This window comes from Oncorhynchus masou, chromosome 30 (assembly GCF_036934945.1).
Source record: "Oncorhynchus masou masou isolate Uvic2021 chromosome 30, UVic_Omas_1.1, whole genome shotgun sequence".
NCBI classification, from domain to species: Eukaryota; Metazoa; Chordata; class Actinopteri; order Salmoniformes; family Salmonidae; genus Oncorhynchus; species Oncorhynchus masou.
In genome coordinates, this window is record NC_088241.1 from 25,371,466 (window position 1) to 25,391,951 (window position 20,486).

Consider the following 20,486-nt stretch of genomic DNA (forward strand, 5'->3'; position numbering starts at 1 on the left):
ATGGGCTATTAACCAATGAAGATAACGATTGATGGCGTTGTCTGTATCATCCATACATTTGTTTTGGTTCCTCGTTTCAGTCTTTCGTTAAGGGAATACAAAAACTGGGCTACATAAGAAAACTCTCTTAGGCCCAGCAATCAAGAATACATTAAAACGTTTATTGAATTCTGTGAACCTCAACCTCTCTCCTTCGTTTAAACCACTTGTCTTGGTTATCTTTTCAACGACGATGTTTCAAATACCCACAAGGGGTCGTGGTGATAAGGATATCGAACACAGCCAAATGTTGAATCTAAAAATGGTTTATCTCTTCCTGAAACACATTTCCCTGACACTATTATGTTTTTAACACGATTGTAAAAAAAAGTTAGCAAATAAACTCTGCAGGGATGATTTTAACAGCATAACTTCATTATAATAAAGTATTATGTCATTTTCGTTCATATCATTGGTATATTAATTAAATAAAGGCCAGATATATAATAAATACAATGGTAATAATACAAATAATTACTGTTGTATTATTATATTTGTACTATATTTTAAGCATCATAATTAGTATTATTATATAACTACTAGGCCTACACCACCTCAGAGATAGGTCAATGAGAGATTAAATAAGGGGAGTTATTTGGTTTATTTTTGCTTCATTAATCATTCTACAAGGAAAACAGTCAACAAGAGATTAACATTCGTGATCAATCATCATCGACCTGGGAATTCGTTAGACCAGATAGGCCTGTCTTTTCATGCCACAATTCCAGAAGAGGTGTATGCTGAAGGCAATTGTTTCGTTTGCGTCGTTTCGGTTTTATTTCTTTAGGCTACTCTTCGAACTTCCTGATGAAGATTTGACTAGGAGTTGAGTCAAAAAAAAAATCCACTGGCTACATCAAAATGCAGTGATTTGATGATGACGGAGCCAAACCTCTTCGTGGCCATCCTGTCCCATTCCCCTCCCCCTTCCATGCGTCACCTCAAATGAACCACAACTGGTTGACTTTCCTCTCCAAACCAACTTTTTGCATCCATCAGCAACATTGCGACAGCAGCAAAGTGACAGATTACGATGGAACACATTGAGTATTCAATATTAACCCAATCACGTTACACCTAATTTCGTCACCCAATTTCGAAAGCGAAATAGGCCTAGTTATAACATGGAGTTGTTTAGAATAGCCTATTATATCCTCTATTATTTAAGGGATATTTATTTAACATAAATTACGCACACATTTGATTTATACATTATAAATTCAACAACTCCCAAATATAGGCCATGTTCGGATGTAATGTTGTATGGTGGGGTTGCAGTTTTCTCTGACCATTTGCGTTGTATTTTATTAGGCTGTGTGGGGTCGAATTCACACGCAGGACAGAGAGAGGTGGAGGTGGAGGGGGTGGGGGCTCAGGGCTGGCGCCGTGATAAGCAGTGGTGCGGTGGTCTCTCTGAATAAGCAACTCTGCGGTGGTCTTTCTGAATTGTGATTGGTCACTCGACATATGTGGGGCCCTCCAAGATCAGGAACGTGCAATTAATCATGTAGGCTAATTGGGAATCACGTGGACATGACCGAGAGGGTTGGGGTTGGTTGGTGGTAGGAAGATGCTCCCTGGTCCTTTCTATATTGACCAAGTGTGAAAACTGACCAGGGGAGGAATAAAGACGTGATCCAACGCGGAGCGGGGCCCGAGAAGTCCAGGCAAAAACACAGGGGGGACAGGGACTGATATAGGCTAAAGACAAGCGGGACCGAACATGGCAGAAGGTAGGCCAATAATTTGGACTAAAACGCTTTGATTGGTTATTTGTATTGAGCTGTAAAGCTAAGGAGTCTCTCTGATGGTCATAGATGAAGAGGTTTAGGGGGCTGGGTTACCTTGCATTGTCTTTTAGATCTTGGGTAATTCTTCTACAAATTCTTCCCTGTGACCCCCACCCCTCATTGTTTGGGGCAATACGTTGCCAGACCCTTTTGTTTATTTCGCCCTCCCACTTTCCCCCCGAAGTTGAGCTTTTGCTTTACAGCGCATTTGGCATGAATGTGGGAAACCGTGGGCATTACGCTGCTCGGAAGGGGAAAAGGATATCCTACATTAACTTGGGTGCTTCCTTTGACTCAAGGCGTGAATTGGCAAGATGGGTTCTGTCTCTAACCAGGAATTCCCAGGTTGAGTACAAATCTAACGATATATTGTGTTTAGTGTAGTCTCTGTCTCTAAAGAGATATAGAATGAATTTCAGCTTACGAATGTACAATTGTGTACAGCGTGGAACTATTTTCATTTTTAAATTGCCTAGTCAATACCAAAACATGCTTTATTTTTTTCGCCATGGACTAATCCGATTCAAGTTATCGTGTTGTCGATAAAGTATTCACTTGATAAATGTAAATGTTTCTTTTTGTAGACGAATTTACAAATGTAGTCTTGTAAATTAAAATTAATTTGTTTTATTTTTACAAGTAACTTTTTTTCTGTCGCACAAACGCAGCTAACAAGAGGTCCATGAGATTCAGTTCTACATAGACTAGCCATTTAAGTGATATATTAGGTTTCGTGTTGGCCTGTGTTGTTTCTTCACATACGAGTACACTTAATATATAGTCACTATGAATGTGAAATATATAGATACTAAGTGTGAAAGATTGAAATATAAGATGGGAGAATAACAAATAATTCTAGCCAGAGTTATGGACCCATACAATATTGTTGTTTATGTATTGAAATAGGTCTATATTTAGGCCTATGTATATGATTGGTTACTGATCAAATGAAATCGTAACATATCGATCGGTTTTTTCCAACGATTTCTCCCGGTTTTCAACCTAAGGGTTATGGATGCGCAAGGAAAGAACCAAGCTGAATGGCAATTTTACGCGCACACTCCTTTCTTGTGTTCTGGTAAATAGTCAAACGAAATTTTTTAAACATATTGTTCGAAATTATAGGAGTCTGCAAGACCGAAGAGGATGAAGGACCAAGCACTGAGGAGGACTCGGAATCTTTCCACGGTGTCGGCGTATGTAAATGGTTCAACGTGCGCATGGGCTTTGGGTTTTTGTCCATGACCAACCGAGAGGGGGTCCCGCTCGAGTCTCCGGTGGATGTGTTCGTCCATCAGGTAAGAGAGGCGCCTTGGTTTTCATATGAACTGATTTACCGTCTACTTCTCACATGTGTGGTGAATGGTGGTCCACTATACCTTGACACAGAATAACATATTCAGGCGGTTTTCCTTCTCAAACGAGCATGCGTTGCTGGCTTACCATGTGACCTCGTGGTCCTGTACAGTGGCGTCCAAAATCACGGACACCCTTGGTAAAGATGAAGATGAGCATAAAATAAATAATTCAAATACTGAGCTATATTGTATGCAAAAAAAATTAAACGGAAAGTATGTTATTTTATTCTAATACAATTGTTCAGAGAAATATATATTATTTGTTATTGACCAAATTGGTTTGGGTGATGGCAGGTAGCACAGTGGTTAGCTCATTGGGCCAGTAACCCAATGGTTGCTAGATCAATCCCCGAGTTACCAAGAACTTGTTCTTAACTGACTTGCCTAATAAAATATTGAAGGTTTTGCAACCATTTCTCCTGTTTTCTACCCAAGGGTTATTAATGTGTGAGGAAAAACAAGGAAAGAGCTAAGCTGAGTGGCACAGCAGTCTAAGACACTACAGACACCCTGGTACAAATACAGGCTGTGGTACAAATACAGGCTGTATTACAACTGGCAGTGATTGGGAGTCCATAGGCAGCACATAATTGGCCCAGCATCGTCTGGGTTTGGCAGGTTTAGGGCGTCATTGTAAATAAGCATTTGGTCTTAACTGACTTGCCTAGTTAAATATAGGTTTTTAAAAAGTTTACTTTAACAAGTCAAAATAATTGACACCCCTAAAGATTCTTATAAATAATGTAGTCAAAAGATTAGTATTTGGCCCCATATCCCTAGCACTCAATGACTACATAAAGCGTGTGACTACAAACTTTTTGGATGTATTTGCAGTTCGTTTTGGTTGTGTTTCAGAGGGTCAAAGATCATACCCCCAAGACATTCTAACCTCCCCTGTTATTGGTAATAGTGAGAGGTTATCATGTCTTGGGGTTTATGATCTTTGACCCTCTGTAACTTTCTCACTCATCATTATTCACAATTCATAATTTTGACCCCTACCTTTCTGAGATGCAGTGCCTTAGAACGCTGCGTCACTCGGGAGCCTATTGACTGATAAAGGCACTGTATTATGGCCTGTCTTGTTTGCTAAATGAACAAATGAAGAAGGCAGTAGCATAGTGCATAAAGCAATAGAAGCACAGTGACATATGCCTCAATGCATTCATACTTGTGGCTTTCAGTTAGTTAATTTTGGCGACCAATCCCATGAGAGTGAATGTCATTCCAGTTCATCTGTATATCATTCTAGTGCACTGCTTGCTATGAATTATATCTGATGGTGTTTGCATGTTTAGGTAAAAAGACAAATAATGGCTTTCAGTTAGTTAATTTTGGCGACCAATCCCATGAGAGTGAATGTCATTCCAGTTCATCTGTATATCATTCTAGTGCACTGCTTGCTATGAATTATATCTGATGGTGTTTGCATGTTTAGGTAAAAAGACAAATAATGGCTTTCAGTTAGTTAATTTTGGCGACCAATCCCATGAGAGTGAATGTCATTCCAGTTCATCTGTATATCATTCTAGTGCACTGCTTGCTATGAATTATATCTGATGGTGTTTGCATGTTTAGGTAAAAAGACAAATAATGTCGGTTTGGCACACTGCCAAGTAGAGATGTTTGCTCGATCTGATTGGGTGAGCCTTGCTCCCCATTGGGTCGGCCTGGACACACCTTTGCCTTACATGGCTGGGTTTAACATTTAACCTGACCAAATTCACATAGATGTGTGAGATAAAGATCTGTCATTCTCATTAAAAGCAAGTCTAAGAAGCAGTAGATCAGTTCTATGTGCACTATTTCTATTCTTCCCATGTTTTTTCAGTTTTGTACACCAGCTTCAAACAGCTGAAAATACAATATGTTGGGTTATGGAAAATATATTTCACAGCGGTTTAGATGGTACAATGATTCTCTACACCATACAGTGCATTCGGAAAGTATTCACACCCCTTGACCTTTTCCACATTTTGTTATTTACAGCATTCTAATATTGATTTAATAAAACATTTTCCTCATCAATCTACACACAATACCCAATAATGACAAAGCAAAGACAGGTTTTTAGAAACATTTGCTAATTTATATTTATAAAAAATGTTTTTAAATACAAATGTATTCATGTTTTTAGATTTTTTTGTGTACAAATATACTAAAATATATATATTTTTAAACAGAAATACTATATTTACATAAGTATTCAGGCCCTTTGCTATGAGACGCGAAATTGAGCTCAGGTGCATCCTGTTTCCGTTGATCATCCTTGAGATGTTTCCACAACTTGATTGGAGTCCACCTGTGGTAAATGCAATTGATTGGACATGATTTTAATAGGCACACACCTGTCTATATAAGGTCCCACAGTTGACAGTGCACGTTAGAGCAAAAACCAAGCCCTGAGGTTAAAGAAATTGTACATAGAGCTCTGAGACAGGATTGTGTTGAGACACAGATGTGGGGAAGGGTAACAAAGAAATTCATTATTCTTAAATGGAAGAAGTTTGGAACCACCAAGACTCTTCCTAGAGCTGGCCACCCAGCCAAACTGAGCAATCGGTGGAGAAGGGCCTTGGTCAGGGAGATGACCAAGAACCTGATGGTCACTCTGACAGGGCTCCAGAGTTCCTCTGTGGAGATGGGAGAACCTTCCAGAAGGACAACCATCTCTGCAGCATTCCACCAATCAGGCCTTTATAGTAGAGTGGCCAGACAGAAGCCACTCCTCAGTAAAAGGCACATGACAGACCGCTTGGAATTTGCCAAAAGGCACCTAAAGACTCTCAGACCAGGATAAACAAGATTCTGTGGTCTGATGAAACCAAGATTGTACTCTTTGGCCTGAAAGCCAAGTGTCACGTCTCGAGGAAACCTGGCACCATCCCAAAAAGATGAGAACCTGCTCCTGAGTGCTCAGGCCCTCAGGCTGGGCCAAAGGTTTACCTTCCAACAGGACAATGGCCCTAAGCACACAGCCATGACAATGCAGGAGTGGCTTCGGGACAAGTTTCTGAATGTCCTTGAGTGACCCATCCAGAGCCTGGACTTGAACCCGATCAAACATCTCTGGAGAGACCTGAAAATAGCTGTGCAGTGACACTCCCCATCCAACCTGACAGAGCTTGAGAGGATCTGCAGAGAAGAATGGGAGAAACTCCCCAAATACAGGTGTGCCAAGCTTGTAGCGTCATACACAAGAAGGCTTAAGGCTGTAATCACTGCCAAATGTGCTTCAACAAGGTACTGAGTAACATTTACAAACATTTCTAAAAACCTGTTTTCACTTTGTCATTATGGGGTACTGTGTATAGATTAATGAGAGATAAAAAGTATTAAATCTGTTTTAGAATAAGTTTGGAATGTAACAAATGTCGTAAAAGTCAAGGGTTCTGAATGCTTTCTGAATGCACTGTATATACATTTGTGTGGACACATTTTTAGAAGGTGATGCAAACGGTTCTCCGCCAGTTCTGTTTGTTTAGACTGTCTAGAGCCCTTAAGGCTCGCACACATTGCGTCGAAGGTGGATCTCGCTTTTGTCTGCCGACAGCACGCAGTGTTTTAGGAACCGCCAGCAGTAGACTTCTGACTGACAATGTTTTTCCTCCGATTCGACATGTAAAATCAGTGCACGCTCGCTTCCCAAATTACATTCAGAAGTGCTAAGTACTCTTGGCCAGCAAACGCAATTTGCGTATCTGAGCCATTACATGTAATTATAACTCTTTCCTCCTTTTCAGAACCGCTGCTTTTTAGACCATTTATTTCAGCTATTTGAACTTTTATTCTGTTGAAATGGCCTGGACTACAATCACACTCCAAATGAATGATTTTTTTCCTGACAACCTTTCTTTAATATTAATCTATTTCTCAATAAGTAATTTGTATGACTAAATACTTATTTCATTCTTCCCAGAATGCAAACATCCATCTTCTGGTGCCGCCACTCTCGAGTCCAAGCCTTTTAAAGCATATGTTTGAACAAGTGAACAATATCTGTTAACAATGTAACTGGGACAGTGTCCTCCTGAACCCTGTCCTTTGACACCTGACATAGTGACTTCTCCCCTGACTTCCTCCCCTATAGCCATCAGGGTTTGGGTCAATTACATTTCATTTGAATTCAGGAAGCAAACTGAAATTCCAATTCCAATTCTCCTCAATGCTTGAGAAATTCATAATTAGAATTACAGTTTACTTTTTGAATTGAAATGGAAGTGACCCCCAACCCTGCTAGCCATTGTTAGGAAGGCGAGATCATGTGTGTTCAATGTTCATCCATGATGGACGGATGGACGTTATGGCTACGGTGCATTATGGCAATGGGGCTTTGGCCCCGAAATAAGTCGCTGCATGTCAGGAAGAGAACATGAACTCCTGGGGCCTTCTGGCCATTGTGTGCAGGTGAACAATAGGACCACGCATCCCAATGAAGCATGCTCCTCTCGGCCGTGACCGAGCCCCTCAGCCCCACTTTGTCCTAGCAGCAATCCCTTCCCATTGTCCTCTTTCTCTCTCCTCCTTGTATGTCTTCATTCATCTACCCCACTCTGTTTTCTTCAAGCTAGTATGGAAATAGCCTACAGTAGAGCTTCATATCGCCCTCTAATGCACTTCACCGGGTTGGTAGGGTTTAAGGACATACTAGGAGTCTCCTCTCTCTTTCCACATGGTATGTTCTCTGTGTTGGGGGTGGGTATGGATGGACCTGGAGCGGGGGAGGTCACACGTGTGAGGGGAAGTGAGTTAACGGTCACTGGGGCCAATGTTCAATGGAGCAGCTTTTCAACTCTGCACTTTTGTCACCCAAATGGAGTTGTGGATGACCCATCGTGTCCCAGATCTGCTTGTAACTTCACAGCCGATGCTCATCAGTGACCATTAGAGTATTAAGGAAAGGTTCACTTTAATGTAATGCTAGATGCTATTGCATTGCTAGTTTTCATTACACAATAGATGCAGTTCTTTGTAGGCCATGTGGCTTGTATCTGAATTAGTGTCCTGGTTAAAATACAATCTATGGCACATCATTTTTTATGCTTTTCTTTTCAAGCTAGCCTAATTGTAACTGTTTAAAGCTTCCCATCAATGCAACTGCACAGTTACACACAGTGTTGTTGATTTTTGAAGCAATATGCAGAGAAGGCTGTCAAAGAAGGATAAATCAGAGAGGGGCAGTTTCCCATTCACAGATGAATCCTAGTCCTGGACTAAAAAGCATCTTCAATGATTAAGCTTGCTTTTTAGTCCAGGACTAGGCTCATTCTGGGTCTGGGAATCCCACCCCCTGGTCTTTAAATATATCCTTAAGATTTCCTCAAATAATATAAGGTCGTCCCAGTCTGACAATGGCAGCCATTGACATTTCAGGAGAGGAAACCCTCTGTGGTGAGCATGGCTGATGTCTTTCCGCTCCTAAATTGAGTCCAGGAACCGAGACAAATGGCACTTGGTGCCTAGGAAATACCAAAATGAGGCGGCATAGCCGTCAGTCTTGTCCTGACGCCGACCTGAGCACGAGAGAAATAATTGGGTTTTTGGCTCTACAATTGTGGAATTCTGTTTGCAGCACAATATTGATCGCCCTATAATGGTGAAGTTCTCAAAGGTTAGTTGAAACTTCATTGCTAATCATATCAAAATCAACAATGTCTGCTGCCTGGTTGCAGATATATCATACCACCAGTCCAAAAGCTATTTTGGAGGATTCTTGTTTTACCCAGGCTGCCTCTGGCATGACCCCTTAATGCACAGCATTTTCCCCTTTTTCATAGCCTCCCCTTTCCTCCCTCCATTTCTTCATCACTTCCTCCCTCGTTTTCCCCTTCTCCAAGGCTGTTTTTATCTCATGGCTGAACGTCTCTCTGCGGAACAGAGCTGCCTGGGTCAACTGAGGTGAAGGCAGCAGTATGGGATCTGGGAAAAAATTGTAGGATACTGTAGCTAAAGTACTGGGTCGTATGAATTTGTCAGCAATGAAACAGAATGGGATTATTTCAGTTTTCCACTTCATAACATTTAAAACGTTCTCTGTTGTCTGCCCTTAGGTACACGAAACCTGGTTTGATGTTAGAATAGTCTTTAGCGTTAATCTTAGGATCATGGTGCTGATTGTGTCCCTACTCTTGAGCCGTGGAATGCTTTCAGGCTTTGAGTGTATTGACTCCATTCTAAATGTATCACATTTTAGTGAAACAATCGATCAATTATTGAATCAAAGCATGCAGGTACCTATCATTTGGAGTGAGAATGTGTTAATTCTCAACTTATCTGTGTATCTCTCTGCCAAACAACCATCCAAGGAATGTCTCCCTGACCCACCCCACCCCCAACCCTATCCCTCCCAGCAAGAATCCTGCAGTGGTGGTTAGTGTGTTAGTGGTCCTTTGTGATGTAGTTGGGAAGAGAGGTTGGGGGTAGGGGACGTAGTTGTGCGGAATGCAGGTCCTTTGGCAGAGGGGGATGGGTGAAGGTTATCACATCAGGTTTACCACTCAAACACACGAGACTCACAGGCCACTGTGGCCAGTGTTGGGCAACAGACCAATGCAGACTAGTGGGGGGGTGGGGGGACGACGACAAATAGTCTGTCTTACAATAAGAGGCTTTGTAGTTTATTTATGAGGTGAGACAGAATGATCAACAGTCAGGAGACTTAGGACAGATGCCAGATAGATCCTATCTCTGTCCGAAAAGGTTGAAGATAGCATAGTGTTCACAGGGGGTCACTCCTCAGCGTCTCGCTTGGCTGACTATTAGTTGATTTGTTAGCTGATGCTGTAAGGTTTTTGTGATTGCGTCACCGTTGATTTGGAACATATCACGCAGCAAGACTTCAGTTCTTAAGATCTGTTCGTAAGAATGTGTAACGACTAAACAAATCCTCCAACATATGTTTGAAATGCCCCTTGGAAAGTGTTCAAAATGTGATATTTGATATGGCCCCTAAAAGGTTACAGGGCCGTGTTCACAAGAGTCTCAAAGTAGGACTGCTAATAAAGGATTGTTTTTTTCCTTTTAGATCATAATGAATAGAATTATTGGGCAGGGGGAGCTGATCCTAGATCAGCACTCCTACTCTGAGATTCATTTGGAAAGGGGCACAGGAATGAAGGTGAAACTGCTGACACTATTCTGACGGTTCTTTCTCCTGTCTTTCTCTCCCATCCAGAGTAAGCTGCACATGGAGGGCTTCCGGAGCTTGAAGGAGGGCGAGGCGGTCGAGTTCACTTTCAAGAAGTCAGCCAAAGGCCTGGAGTCCCAGAGAGTCACTGGGCCGGAGGGCACACACTGTGTGGGCAGCGAGAGGAGACCCAAAGGCAAGAGCATCCAGAAACGCCGCTCCAAAGGAGATAGGTGAGTGCCTGCCTTGTATGCACACTCTCTGTACATCGAATGGGGATAAGGTATACACTAAACTGTACACACTGAAACAGAAAAATATGATCAGATAAGCAACAATGTATATATTAATCTTACACACATACCACATCTGTGTGTACCATAGTAGGGGTCTAACACTCAAAAGATGGTGGCCTAAATTATTTTCTTTATTGTGGTTGGATCTCACATCTGCAATGGTCCATCCATTTTGGATATGATTCAAAATGGTGTTTCGGTTTTATCCCGTTCTGGCCTCTTCTTCTTTTCCTTGACCCCTGGCCGTGGTTAGGGTCACACAGGCAGGCTTGACGTGTGACCTGGATCAATAGCTGTTTAATTCTGGACGTCCCTTGTGGAGTTACACGCAGTGGTTCTCTCTTGGAAAACCTTTTCCCAACCTCTTCCACAGAATGTGTGTTTGTGGTGGTAACATGAATGTTTCTGAATCACTGTAGATGTGGATTATAATTATCCTGTCATTACAGTTTAGAACTAGTAAAATATTACACTTTTAATTCAAGGTGTTTTTATTTATAAAAAAAAAGAAGCTTTATTTAAGTTGGCAAGTGTTTGATGTTGAAATATTACTAATGTTATAAGACCAATTTACGAAAATACGAGTTGTTTGGGCTTGTCCCTGTAAAATAACCATTAATTGTTCTACCTAGAACAATCTCCATTCTCACCCTGACTATACTCTGGGCCTAATCACAAAAGTTTCCATACCCCACTACTTGCATAATGCATTCCATTTAAAATGCACAAATCCCTTCACTTTTTCTCACCGTAAAGTAAAAGTGAGAGGCGGGCCAACATTGTGGGTCCTTTGTCCGTTGTGGATATTGTGATGGGTTAGAGAGGGGTATCAATATGGCCTCCTGCCAGTTGTGATTAGGCCCAGAGTATAGTCAGTGTGAGAATGGAGATTGTTACGGCCTCAAAGAGTCCTGGGAGGCCTGTGGCGCACGATTCACTCTCCCAAGACTATGCTAGTCCTTATAAGAGGAATCATATGGGCCAACTCCAACATTTTCAATGGAGAATAAAGATAAACTGTTTTATGTCTTGAAGAGTAGTCAGTACATAGGTCTAAGATTCTAAATGATTTTTGTCAATTGCATATTTAATATTCTTTATTAGGTGGCGGTGTTTGCATGGGATTAGAAACAGAGGACCCTGGCACTCGTTTCACCAGTGTTATCTGGACTCTCCATATTTCTTAAAATATGGCCAAAATCAGCCACAATTTATTTTCTGATTCTATCTTAAGGCTTCCGAGACGAAACAGTTCGGAAGAGTTTGTGCATATATTACGACGACATTTCATGACGTTTTTGTTCATTTTGGACTTCGGTAAGGGTTTTTTCGGTTGTACGAAATGTTTTCTTGAGACAAGCTGAAGTCAGTAGCCGAAGTCTAAGCCCCTTCATCGGTGATTGGTCAACAGTAAGGATTCATCAGTAAAACCTTTGTTGTCATTCAATGAGAGACGACTCGTTTTCATGCACATTTTGTTATGTGAGAAATACTGCACCAAACATCTTAGTTGGATGTAAAATTGCACGACTAAGATCTCCTCTGCAAAAATGTCAAAATCAATGACAGATTTCTTGCGTTATCTTAGATTAATATGGACTATATTGAGGAAGTGTACTGGCTACGGTGACTCAAAATGGACAAACCGTACTATTGCCATTACGTTTTTTTCAAGCGAAGGTATTTCAAGGTAGTATGTGAGCACGCGTGTTTGGTTCGCCAAGCCGACTTCAGCTAGTTGCCAGCCGAACTGAAGCATGCTGACGCATTTAATAGGTATATATGATGCAGGGAGGGAAAAAAACCCTGTCCATTTAATTGATAACAGATGTAGGCCCCCGAGAGGGGGTTAGAGGTCACGGTAACCATGGCAGCCGCGTATGGATAAAATATAGGGGGTTAGAGTTGCGGGGGTTAGAGAGGACTGCGGGGGTCAGAGTTGGGAGATCATTGCTGTGGCTTTTTAGACAAAGGACCACTTCCCTTTTCTGGCACGCGCTCCATAATCGATGTTGAGACAGTTGGGCCTTGACACCAACCCAACGGCCAGTGGTACAAAGAAGCAACTGACCTCCTTGAGCCTCCCCTGACCAATCCTCATCTACATCATTGGAGGAAGGGGGTCCTTAACAGCTCCTCAGTGGCACAAGCAGCGGTGACAGCCCCAATGCCACTGCCCATCTGTCAGCCGCCCCTGGACGCGTGGCTTTTCTACAGGTCCTGTTTAAACCAGCTATCAAAGGACGGCTACTCTTAAGGCTACCATTGGCCCTAACCCTTCTGCGTGGACTGTGATACTCTGTGTATGTTCTATGGCAGAGGAATATAATTGATGTAGCTAAAAAAGACCTCATTGCCGCAAAGTACTGTGGACAAAGAATGAAAAGGGTGATTCATTTTGTTCATTTGTAGATGAGACCATTCAAAGTAACAAATAGCCTACTGAAACATACAGACAGAACATGCTTTTATAAATAGAGTACATCCTGTAGAAAAGAGTCGCATGCTGTTATGTTCAATTTGCATTTGCACATGGGGTAGAAAAAAGATCATTTGCACTTTTTAACCCACTTTTAACCCTGTTCACATGAAAAGGATGGTCATAGGCAGTGCTAGAGGCGTCACTACAGACCCTGGTCCGATTCCAGGCTGTATCATGATTGGGAGTCCCATAGAGCGGTGCACAATTGGCCCAGCGTCGTTAGGGTTTGGCCGGGGTAGGCCGTCATTGTAAATAAGAATTTGTTCTTAACTGACTTGCGTAGTTAAATAAAGGTTAAATAAATACAATAAATAAATAAGCCACTGCATGGAACTGGCCAGAGTACTTATTTGGCTGCTGCAGCACTAGCCTAACTGGCATATGCTGCCCTCTTGTGGATTGCAGGTGACAGCGCATCCCACTCAATACAAGATCAGGGGGCATATGTAGGGAAAGGAGGGATGCCTAGTCAGGTACAACTGAATGCATTCAACTGAAATGTGTCTAACGCATTTAACTCAACCCCTCTGACTCAGAGAGGTGCGGGGGGGGCTGCCTTTATCAATATCCACGTCATTGGTGCCCAGGGAGCAATTGTTGTTGGGGGTTAACTGCCATGCTCAGGGGCAGGACGACAGATTTTTACCTTGATCCACTAACCCTTCGGTTACTGGCCCAAAGCTCCTATCAAATGTAGGATCTTAATTTGAACCAGTGTGCTTAAGCAGGAGCATAATCCTGCAGCAAGGGCTCCCGAGTGGGGCAGCGGTCTAAGGCACTACATCTCAGTACAAGTGGTGTCGCTACAGTCCCTGGTTCAAATCCAGTCTATATCACATCTGGCCATGATTGGGAGTCCCAAAGGGTGGCGCACAATTGTCCCAGCGCTGTCTGTGGTAAACTGTCATTGTAAATAAGAATTTGCTCTCAACTGACTTGACTCGTTGGATTACAATTACTGGACATTTTTGAAGGTGTTGACATTTTTCTTAAGGGAAAATCAAAGTCTGAAATTTCAAACTGGAAATGACAAACTTCAGAAGCCTTTTTAAACCTCAAATAGACAATACAGTTTTTTACATTGCAGAAAAGTTCTCCTGTAACAGGGTGCTCAAATGAAGATCCTACATCTGTAGGATCAGGTCCTCACTGTCCATACAATTCATATTCATTGTGATATAAATGCTAAGCTGATCCTAAATCAGCACCCCTAATCTGCAACGCTTGATCCATATGGCCCAGTCCTACATTTATCAGGTTGGTTGAGGGAATCAGTTTGAGCAAGGTGAGGTTCAGAATTGCTGACCATCACATAATGAGGAGTTATTTGAGATGCAAGATTTGCAGATCAGTGATTCTGTGCAGTGTCTTAAATGTCAAACACGCCGTCTTGTTTTTTAGGTGCTACAACTGTGGAGGCCTGGACCACCATGCCAAGGAGTGCAAGTTGCCACCCCAGCCTAAGAAGTGCCATTTCTGCCAGAGCATTGCCCACATGGTCGCCAACTGCCCAATCAAAGCACAGCAGTCCTCGCCACGCTCTCAGGGAAAGCCCTCCTCCTTGAAAGGAGACGAGGAAGAACACGGTCACTCGCCCCCGTCCCCCGTGAGCTCTGATTGAACGAGGAGACGCAGGATGGAAGCTGAGGGAAGCACAGAAGCCAATCAAACTGCTTTACCGGAAAGATGGCCACTAAGTTTCCTTTCAACTATATAAGATGCTTTTGGAACTACCTCAGGTTTTTGTAAACAAAACGATCATGAAGAAAGAATGTACTAAAGTTAATCTTTTTTGGTGTAACACTCACAAATACAGCTGTATTATTATCGCACTCAGGAAATATTTGTGAAAATGTATGGAACCGCTAATGAGGGGTTTAAACTTGTAATGGCACATCACATATTACTTTGATGTCTTTATAGAATAGAAAGTTGTTTAATTTTTACAGAGCAGATAATGAGAAACCATGCCAATCACACTGGCATTCTACTATACAAAATTCACCAGGAAGCTTAAAATCACAGTGTCAAGTAGATAGCTAAACACTTTTGCTGCCTTACAACTTCTTGACTTTCCTGATTGTTACACCCCACTATATCCGACAAAGAAAGAGTTGTGACACTACACCTCTGCAAATGAATGTTAGTCTTATGGGTGGTAATGGGTGGGTACATGTGAACCGACAGGGTATTGGGTAATAGCTAGAGGCAATGTATTGGTGGCTGCCAATATTGTAAGTGACCATCCAGATGTCCTGGGGACAAATGAATGTCAAACCAAATAGTATGACTTCTATGGCCAGCTTCTGGTTGTTGTTGTTGCGTAATTTCTTTATGTTGGGCCGGCACAATGCTGTCTCTTAGGTACTCAGTCTCCCTCGTGGTACATGTCTGATCTGCTGCTGCTACATTACAACCAGACACTTAGACCCTACAGATGTAGGATCTTAATTTGATCACTCTTTTGTTGCTGAGAATTTTCCAGCACAGCAGGAAATGCAGCTTGTCGTGCATTCAAGGATTCTAAAGTTTTGTAATTTCCACTTGAAAATGTCAGACTTCATTTGCCCTAAAGAAAAATGTATCAACCCTTATAAAAAATGTCCATTCATTTATAATCCACATAATAAATCACATTTCCTGTTGCTGCAGGATTATTTTCCTGCAGTAGCAAACTGCCTTAAATTAAGATCTTACATCTGTATAATCAACTTGATCATCCTCTGCTTAGACTACATACATCAGCATTTGGAATTGAGTCACTGACTCCAGTAATCACACCAATATACATATGAAATGTTTCAAACATAAGTAATTTACCATGTAGAAATCAGATGCAAGATTTGAATGGATTATTGAGGTTGATTCAGGAATCTACATAATCATACTTGTCTTGTTTATACTTGACAGTCAAAGCAGCAGCAGCAGCATTCGGCGTTAAAGTAGGAGCAACACATTTTTTATTCAGTGTCGTCAATTACTAGGTACCTACCTATTTAAGACATTGTATCCAAGCAGCTTGTGGGGACTATACAGGAACACCACAGTTGTAGTCACAAGGCACCAAAACGGAAGAGAACGGACTGAAACAGGGAGGGACTACCAGAATTTGCCCAATAAGAAATGCTTGTTTTCGTTTGTTGCGAATCATTTCTGCTACCGTGCACTAATGAATGTCGACCCAGCCCTGCATGGAGGTGCATTTAGAGCTAGCTAAACCATTCAGCCATACTCCCGTTTTACAGGAGAAGCTGAAAGACAGACCTCCAACATCCAATTAATATATATTTAGAATTATTATGGAGCCTTTTTAAAATAGTCCTTGTTATTTATTTGTATCTAAATTGTGCTGCAGCTTCTCCTCATATTCAGGTTTAGGTCACTCTGTGATAGCCTGGTCCCAGCTCTGTTTGTGATGTCTTTCCAACTCCTATTGTCATTGTTACGCCAAACATATACAGATCTAGGACCCGGTTAACTGTGATGGGTTTTCCATTACATACCAGACATCAGATATCTTAGCCACTCATGTCTGCCTTTATCTTGTTCAATGCTGTTTGAGTTTAAAGGGACGTAACACCCAAAATCTAAGTTTGTCAAAAACCTCAAAGGGGTCTTCTGTTGAGGTAAGTCCATGTCCCAGGCTAGTTTTGTATCCAGCTATGCCATAATGGAATTGCAGTGCTTATCTTTTCCATTAATTTGGGGTTGAGGCATATAGCTGGATCTATACCACCAATGGCAAAGGATGTGCATTCATCTTGATATAAGACAACTTTTGTGGTCTAGAAATATCGGGACAAATTTTATGACCTTTTTAATAATTATTTTGTTCTCTTTACTTTGCCTTGTATGATTTACTGCTACGCACAATTAGCTTTCCAGCGATGGGGGTGTGTTGTGAATCTTCTCTTTTTTATCTATGCCAAAACCAATGTCACTCTGCACTAATCATGTAGGAGGTGCATTATTGTATTCTATTCTATTCAGTTTAATCTTATGAATATGTGTTCCATATTTGTACATTTTGATTACACAATACTTTTGTGTGTAGGTGGTGAACGAAATGTGTATATATAACTTCCACTCAGGCGTGTCTCTCAGGAATCACAAATCTGAAAACTCAGGGAATACTTCAGATTTTTTTCAAAGGCTTGGAAGGGGCTATGGATGGGATTGGGGTGCAATGTTTCTCTATATTAGTTGTATGTGTGCAGTGAAAGACAAGGGAGTGTTCTGGTGCCAAATCAAAGTGCATGACAAGAAAACGGTAGAGGACCCCTGGGTCCAGTTTTGAATGTCTTGGCATAACAGTAAAACTCTCTTTTCTCTAATCCGCACAAAATGCTTTAAAATGCCAGTTAATCATGAAGAATAAAACAAAATCTTAGTGTCCTTAAAACTAGTCTTAAAATGCTTTGACATGTGAGACTATATGAGTTGTTATTACACACGATATCATATACTCATACCGTGTCAACATATCTAATACCACACCTGCTGATGTTGTCTATTATTTTGCCCTACATAATAATACGCCATGATAGGCCTGTAATATTCCTCTAGAATTGTATTTTTCCCTCTATACTTGTTGTTGATGGTGGAATTTAGGAGAATAGTGTTACCATGTTAAGGGATTGGGTTAGTAGCATTATACACATTGGGGTTGTCTCGTCTCAGTACGTGGCCCAAGCATGGTATTTCAGACTATCAATGACTAATGTGACGATCCCAGATTGTTGTTATTGGGTGATGGGATACATTATTTTCCCAGTCACACTGTTTAAGTTAAGTGGTACATGTTTTAACTCAGGATTTTGTGGTGAAAGCACACGTCCATTGATTCAGTCATGTGGGACTATAGCGCACATAGAACATCTGTGTATAATAAGAGTCAAGTTTTTTTAAATTAACATTTGTACTTGCCGGGTTTATAAAGTTTTGCAGTGCGAATGTCAATGAAATGCTGATTGCCACGGATGAGCTACACATATACCCTTCCCATTAAAAAAGAGACTCACACACCCACGTGTATTTTTGCTCATCTCTGGTTAGTGAGCCCTCGGATGATTCAATTACATCAGAGTTGTTTCACAGAGTTGTATCACTCTCTACGACCCCTCAAATTCTCCACTGTGGACTGATGAAAAGTAATATTACTCATTTCTGCAGAGGACATTGCTTAGATCATAACACTGTTTCACTATTCTGGACTAGTAGAAATAAGCAATGCGAGTGCCAAACTGATTGAATATAATGTAAACAAAACTATGTTGTACCTCAATAACTACATCAGCTAAATTGGTTTTAAGAAGTTTTTTTTAACCATGTGTGTTTGAGCAAAACTGTTTTACCTCAACGACTCCCCATTGATGTGTTGTCACATTGTGATTTGATTGTTGGTTGTTAGATGGTTTAGATGTATCTTAAAAAGCAAAGTACTGAGTATATTATTATGTCCTCAGGGTTACATGGAAACCACAGAAAAACACATAGGCTACTGCATACACAAGTGACCCTTGTGTCATGTTTATGCTTTTTGTGCCATTACATAATTTGTGATCATAGGCCATTTGATGCAGTGGTGTGGTATCTTTGGGGGATGTTGCCTGTCATTTCCAAAGAATGTGCATTTATTATACTGAGGAATGTATCAATGTTTACTGCCATAAACCTTTGGCTCTTGGACCATATAATCTTATGCTCAGGTATTTCAAGCACCTCAGGAAACTGGGGTGATTGGTTGGATTTGTTATTCACTTCCTCAATTCGTTAGATGGCGTGAAGCATGCATTCCAAATAAAACTGACTAACAGTTTACTGATTTGTGAAGATACAATTTCCTACTAGTTAATAATAAACATCTGCCACTATTCAATGTATTTCCTGTTGTAGTTTTTTCTCCCAATGTATATGTTGTTTACACATTCTTTAGAATAAAAGGTTTGTCTTGCCTCTGATTATTTGAATTAAATGGTTGAAAACTGTTCCGCATTCATCCGCCAGGGGCAGTCTACTCTTGTTTATACTCTGACCAGAGTATGTCAGTGGAGCGGAGCTGGAGCCATGTGACGAGCGGAGCGTGACCAATTTGCCGGTTTCCACCGCTTACAGCCAGACGACGTTCCGCTCCCATTCATTTTCAACGGGAGCACATGAGATTGTGGGAAGGTGAGCAGTGCCAACCCTGCTAGCGGAGCAATAGAAAAAGGTCAGCTCTGCTCTACTTTATGCAAATTATACTCAACCACAGCCGCGGTTAACCAATTAGGTGAGGAGCAGATGTTTGCTTGAAAATCGTACTTTCACGAAATATAGTTCAGCCTGTCATTAGTTCCGGGCAAACACAACCAAAAGAAGATGGAGGAAACCAGTCATCGCTGTGTCTGGTTTTCCAATGATATATGATTTTGCTTTGCTAGAATACAGAGACAAAATCATAAGAAATGGAGGCACGGAGGAGGATTGCAGAAATTGTTGGTGTTGATGGTGGGTGAAGAGAGATTTGCACAACAATGTTTGCTTGTGTTGCTAGCTAGCTATGAACATGAAGCAACCTAAACCTCAAAACTGTGATCAAAGTCACCATTTGTGAATGTGATGAGCAAGGTAAATTGTGAAATGTGCCCACCAAAGGATAGAAATCAGCAGTAACATGCATTGTAACATTGTAAATGATACACTAAGCATTAATTTCCCATGTAATATGCCATACATGCTATGGTATCTTAACATTATGATTCTCATATAAACTCAGCAAAAAAAGAAATGTCCCTTTTTCATGACCCTGTCTTTCAAAGATAATTTGTAAAAATCCAAATAACTTCAAATCTTCATTGTAAAGGGTTTAAACACTGTTTTCCCATGCTTGTTCAATGAACCATAAACAATTCATGAACATGCACCCGTGGAACGTTGTTAAGACACTAACAGCTTACAGACGGTAGTTCAATTAAGGTCACAGTTATGAAAACTTAGGACACGAAAGAGGCCTTTCTACTGACTCTGAAAAACACCAGAGGAAAGGGGCCCAGGGTCCTTGCTCATCTGCGTGAATGTGTCTTAGGCATGCTACAAGGAGGCATGAGGACTGCAGATGTGGCTAGGGCAATAAATTGCAATGTCTGTACTGTGAGACGCCTAAAACAGCGCGACAGAATGGCAACAACAACTGCCTAAGTTACACCAGGAACGCACAATCCCTCCATCAGTGCTCAGACTGTCCACAATAGGCTGAGAGAGGCTGGACTGAGGGCTTGTAGTCCTGTTGTAAGGCAGGTCCTCAACAGACATCACTGGCAACAACGTCATAGGCACAAACCCAACATCATAGGCACAAACCCACCATCGCTGGACCAGACGACTGGCAAAAAGTGCTCTTCACTGATGAGTCGC

At 41.4% G+C, this 20,486-nt stretch overlaps 1 protein-coding gene across 1 annotated transcript; it reads left to right on the plus strand.

Annotated features, from left to right (window-relative positions):
- The first annotated feature begins 1,762 nt into the window (after positions 1 to 1,762).
- LOC135523126 (protein lin-28 homolog A-like) lies at positions 1,763 to 14,712 on the plus strand. The gene is made up of 4 exons (XM_064949853.1): positions 1,763 to 1,772; positions 2,955 to 3,127; positions 10,362 to 10,546; positions 14,493 to 14,712. Exons 1-4 carry the CDS (start codon positions 1,763 to 1,765, stop codon positions 14,710 to 14,712), a joined length of 588 nt encoding a protein of 195 aa, XP_064805925.1.
- The last annotated feature ends 5,774 nt before the right edge of the window (positions 14,713 to 20,486 follow it).

Excerpts from the sequence above, each read along its gene's own strand:
- LOC135523126 (XM_064949853.1), top strand. Across the intron at positions 3,128-10,361 it reads TGGATGTGTTCGTCCATCAG|AGTAAGCTGCACATGGAGGG; the intron begins GTAAGAGAGGCG and ends TCTCCCATCCAG. Across the intron at positions 10,547-14,492 it reads CGCCGCTCCAAAGGAGATAG|GTGCTACAACTGTGGAGGCC; the intron begins GTGAGTGCCTGC and ends CTTGTTTTTTAG.